This window comes from Tupaia chinensis, unplaced genomic scaffold, assembly GCF_000334495.1.
Source record: "Tupaia chinensis unplaced genomic scaffold, TupChi_1.0 Scaffold143615_1, whole genome shotgun sequence".
Taxonomy (NCBI): domain Eukaryota; kingdom Metazoa; phylum Chordata; class Mammalia; order Scandentia; family Tupaiidae; genus Tupaia; species Tupaia belangeri.
In genome coordinates this window covers 771,162-776,665 of record NW_006203463.1, presented here as the reverse complement: position 1 = coordinate 776,665, position 5,504 = coordinate 771,162, and the positions used below count along the sequence as shown (strand labels likewise).

The 5,504-nt window shown below is 52.1% G+C and overlaps 1 protein-coding gene across 1 annotated transcript in view; it reads right to left on the bottom strand.

The window, feature by feature from the left end:
• Positions 1–3,117: 3,117 nt before the first annotated feature.
• Positions 3,118–5,504, bottom strand: part of SCFD2 (sec1 family domain containing 2) — a 457,870-nt gene continuing 455,483 nt past the window's right edge. Inside the window, exon 9 of the mRNA XM_006164377.2 lies at positions 3,118–4,218. Within this exon, the coding sequence (XP_006164439.1) occupies positions 4,126–4,218 (93 nt within the window). The 3' untranslated portion in view covers positions 3,118–4,125. The remainder of the gene's footprint in view (positions 4,219–5,504) is intronic.

The window sequence follows — 5,504 nt, the reverse complement described above, 5'->3', positions numbered from 1 at the left end:
AGGTAGTCTGGAAACCCTCTATCACCTGGTTTTGTCTTTTTACGTTCCTTTACAAACGGAGAAGGAGCCTCTTGGATGAGCGGGCAGACACCATTTGTAATTCTGGATTATCTGGTGTTGAGACTCTATTCCTGGTAACCACGGTAAAATAATAATAGTGGTCTTGGGGGGAGCTTGCTGGAACTCTCTGTCACTGGGGACCGCGCTGTAATGCAGGGGGCTATGCAGGGCCCAGGGTCCCCCAGGGCGGCCGGTCCCATGTGGGTCCAGCATTTGCAGCCGCTTGGCTGGCCGCGGTTTGCTGGGCCGGGAGCTCTGGGGCAGGCTTACACAGGCTGCAGTCGATTACCAGGAAGTATTCCCAGCTGTCAGTCGTGTCTGTACGGAGTGGCCTGCGAGTTCCTGGGCTCCAGGTCTGCACGGCTAGTGCTGGCTTTGGCTCCGGGCAGTGGGTTTAGGCGGTAAACACCTGCCCAGCCCCAACCGAGACAGGAGAGCGCAGAGCTAGGGCTTGGCCCTGCCCTTCAGGTGTCCGGCTCCCTGGGGCACGGATACAGGTGGAGGGGTCAAAATGCTAAGTCAGGGTGATGATCCGATTCTGCACGACTACTCTGCGGTTAGCATCACGACGGAACTCGGTCAGGGACATGTGGATCTGCGTGAGCAATTGTTAGGCTTTTTCATTTTCTTCTAAAAATGTTTAAAAACATTCATTCAGTTTTATTTATTATCATTTCTTTTTTTTTGGAGAGGTTTTTGCTATAGGGCGCATGCGCTCGCCAGACAGTGAGACAGAAAGCAAGAAATCCCCCCCCCCCGGGGGGGATGACCACGCCACAATCCCTTCGCCTCCATTTTCCTCTCGGGATCTTGGGCACGCACGCACATGTGCCCGGTATGACTTTTAAGCTACTGGGTCTGGGACTCGAACTGTGGTTGACTACATGGGAGTCCAGCAACAGGGCCATTACACTAACTGCTGTTCCCATTATCATCTTTTAATTGCTACAGGGCACCTCTTACCAGAAAGAGGTAGAAAGAAAGTGAGAAAGCAAGCTGCCAGGTCCGGGACTCAAATCACAGTCAGCTGTGTGGGAGTCCAGTGCTTTAACCACCACGCCACCTGCAGGCCGCTAGACTTTTTATTAACAGCTGTGGTGACTCTCCCAGGAGCTGAACGAGCTCACCAGGGGCGCGTTCTATGAGCCTTACTGTGTTGACCCTTGTTCCCCACAGCCCAGGGCAGGCTCGCTGTCGATTATCTGAGGGTCAGCAAGCCCAGGAGGGGTGACCTTCCATGTAGAGGAGAAGGGGCTGGAATCCAGCTCGGGCTCGGGTTCGGGCTCCAGACCCTGGGCTCTCTGCCTGGGCAGTGGCCCTCTGGGCCGAGGCGTCCTTCCCCCTCCTCTTGCTCCTGTCCTTGGAGCCAGCAGTTTTCCTGGTGTTCTCCTTCAACACCATCCCCCTGTCTACCGTGTGAGGTGTCCGTGGGGTCCTGGGCAGTAAAAGCCCACATTCCCTGGGAGCCCTGTGCTAGCCCCTGAGGCGGGGTCCCTGTCCTTCACGGGTGCGGACACCGAGGCCCGAGAGGTCCACAGGGCTCAGAGCGGCGGAGCTGGGACTGAACCCACAGAAAGCTTCTGGAATGTTCCACCCACTGCTCCTTCCCCGCCAGGATAAGGGTGTAACGTTGTCTCCACCTGCCCCTCCTGCCTGGAAACCAGCCAAAGGAAGGTGATGCCAGACAAGCCCTGCCATGCGGACCTGGCTCTGTTTCCAGAGGACCTCCACTTTTCCTCTATGTGTTGAAGACCCTTCTAGATTTGCAGAGTTCCTATTACATTCCTGCATCTAGTCAGAGAGCCCTGTCTGTCCTGCCTCCTACACTCTTCCTCCAACCAAACTCCGGCACCAAACTTCTCACGCACCTTTTCTCCAAAGCCTTCCACCACTGGGTTGCTCTCTTGACTGAATTCCTCCAACCAGCGACCATGAAGAAGGAAAAAGATGATTAGAAGCTAAAACTTCATTTTTTTTTTTTTTGAGAGTTTTTTGCTATAGGGCGCGTGTGCTCATCAGAAAGACAGAGAGACAGAAAGCGAGGAATCACCCCCCAGGGGGTATGGCCATGCCGCAATCCCTTCTCCTCCACTCTCCTCTTGGGATCTTGGGCATGCACGCACATGCACCCGGCGTGAGTTCAAGCCACTGGGTCCGGGACTCAAACCGCAGTCGGCTACATGGGAGTCCAGCGACATAGCCATTACGCTAACGGCTGATCCCAACAAGTTCAAACTTCTGTTGTTTCTCTTCACCACTCAGCGGGGGCTGGCGGCCACGCTTAGTGCAGTACTGAGAGCAGTGCCAGGACTAAGCTGCTCGGCCCTGACACTTCAGCCACTAACTGCCCTTTACCATTTCAGATGAGACACTTTTACATATTATTTTTAAAAATAAAAATTAGCTTAAAAATACAGTTAAAGTCACAAAAATAATACACAAAGACGTGTCTATTGTAACAAAAAGTCCCATCAACACAGAGCCCTGTGGGACACGAGACTCACCCTTGCGTAGTCCTCCCAGAGGTCACCACTGGTGGGCAGTCTGGCTTCTCGATTTCCGAGGGTCCATAACCTCACCGTGAGCGGGTACTCATACAGGACCCGAGTGCCAGGGGAAGCTGCTGGTTCAGGGAGCGCCACGCCAGGGGGTGGGCGGCTCCTGACCCGAGTGCTGAGAAGCTGCAGGTGCCCGCCCACACCGAGCGCCATGAGTGTGTGAATGAGCGCACACGGACTGAAGTCACACAACAGACTACTTTTTAAAAAAAAAAAATTTGAAAATAGTAATCTCTGTTTTAATTATAATTTGGGGATGGGGATGGGGGGGCTACAGTCATTTTCTCCCTTATTCACATTTCAGACTGAGATTAGCAGACCGAACAAGCATTTCAGCACTGGGAAAGAACTGATGTGCGGTGGGAGAGGGACCCGGGGAAGGAAAGGGACAGCTGTATCTATAAAAACCCTTTGCTTACATCTCGGAATGATTTCCAACGCCACAATTTCTTCATAAACGACGGAGTTTAGGAGAGGACTAAAGCCGGGCATGGGAGTGTTTGGGTTGACATTTTATTTGCTTCCTGTTTAATCCACAGTAGGGGCTGTTTATCAGCATTTAATCTTTATTTCCAACATGGTGTGAAGGTGCCAGGAATTTCAACCAACCACACACTCACACACGTGTGGGTTCCCAGCAGTTTGTGAACTTCCTTCCCTAGAGTTCTATCATTGGGGGAGGGTCTAGATTCTTCTAGAAGGAAAATTTAAACTTATAGAACAGCTTATGTTTCCATAGTAACTGGAAATGATGAAGGACACGGGGATCGTGGTTACAATCTAGATTCCCTAGGCCCAGAAATCTTCTCCTGGGGCTTTCCTTCAGAGGGGAGGAAGCCTCCGGCAATGACCGCCTCCGGCCAGCCTCTCCCACCGCTGTTCCAGGCAGCCTGGCAGCCATGCCCAGTGAGCGAGCCGGGACAATCCGCCCTTTGTTACGGCGGGATCATTTACGACACACACAGGCTCCCTCCCCTGCCTCGCCTTTCCAGAAATGTTTCGGATTAAGAGAGGAACGAAGCTTCAGCGTGTATTGGCCATGTTTGCTGCAGCGTTACAGAATTTTAGGGAAAACCAAACTTTCCTTCCACTCCTAATCGTAAAGCATGTCTAATGTCTCCCTGGGCAAGTTCAAACCAAAGGACTTGAAATCAACAGGCTTGAGTCTAGAATGAATGAACTCGCAGGCGGGATCAGGGAGATCACACGGGGAGAGTCAGGGATGAGTGGGAGTGATCACTAATTAGGCCAGTTGAAAGGCAACTTGACATCTTAGAAAAATTTTTAAAAAGAGGCTTTTTTCTTTTTTTTTTTTTTCTTTTTTCCTTTTTTAAATAGTAGAAACCATCTAAGCGAAGGTCCTGGTTGCCTGGTTATCGAGTCCCTCTGTGCAGGGCTCAATCACACACAGTCAGGAGCAGGGATGCTGGTTCTGGAGCCCCCGTGGAATGTTGCTGGACAGAGTGGGGACTTGTTCGCAGCTGGGCGGGCCATCTCCGGTAGATGCTCAGAAGCCGAGGTCTGGGTGCAGGCGGTCAGTTGCAAACAGCAGCTCGGGCATGCTACGTGGCTTCAGGAGTCGTGTGGACAGCACGATCACCTAACGACAGGAAGGCAGACATGCCGAGGTGGTTAGGGGAGCCAATGCAGCTATTAGATTTGGGAAATAAAATGCAACCCACCTTTGAGGGGAGGTGTGGAGTGGAGTACGTGAAGAAAAGGCAGAGGGAGCAGGTTGAATGTCCCTGATGACAGTGTGTGAGGGGGAGGGGAGTGCAGAGTCTGGGAGGGGTGACCTGCGGGACAGCTGTCATCCACAGTGTCCACTGAACCTTTGACCAACGCGACACTGAGAACAGCTGAGACTACACGGGGTGCATTTGAGAGGCTGAGCGGGCCACCCCCTTGTGCTGCTATCAATTTGAGCGGATCATGGTATGACATTGCAGTCACTTGACCTCATTGTTGAGGTTTTGTCCCCTTTCAGAGTCCTTTGCTCCTTTAGGGAGCAAGAGAAGACACACCTACAGGGGACACTGGTGATGGTGGCAATGACTGTATTATTGGATTGTGGGAAAAGTCATGAGGCATTTCTGCATAGAAAAACAGAGAGAAAATACTTCTCACTCTTCTGACAACCCAGCAGTTTCCTAGTACCACCAGCTGGGTGGCTGAAGCCACAGGAATGTCTTGTCTCACAGTTCTGGAGACTCGAAGTCCACGGTCGAGGTGTCAGCAGGATCGATTCCTCTAGGGGCCAGGGGGGTAGTGTGCCTGTGCCTTCTCCTGGCTTCCCCGTGTCTTCCTCCACTCGTCTCTGTTGTCGTGTCTTCATAAATAGGGACCTTAATCCAACGGCCATGTTGGATTAGAGCCCTTCCTAAGGACCTCATCTCAACTTGACCACCCACAAAGACTCTTTTCCAAGTAAGGTCATTTCATAGGGATTGGGGGTGGGGCTAGGAGTTCAACCCATGGGGGTGGGGAGCATAATCAACCCTTAACAATAGCTTCTGATGATGATGGTGGTAGCAGTTAATATTGGTACTTATGAGGTGCCAGGTTCCACGGATGATCTCATTCAATATCCACTTAATCCTCATAATCCCTTGTCCATTAGGCACACTTATTATCCCGATTTTTCAGATGAGGAAAATAAAGTACAGAAAAGTTAGGTCCCTTGTCCAAGGATGTGGTCCGGTCAGGACATGGATTGCTGGCTCTGGTGTCCAAGCGCCTCTGTGGTCAGTTCTCCATCGTCCAGGATACTGGCCTTCTGCTTGGCTCTTCCATCTGCATGGACCTCGGGGCCCCTCAGCCTTCTTGTCCTGGTGACCCTTCCAGCTCCCTCCGTCTGCACTGGCCTCTGGGGCAGGCTTCACTCCG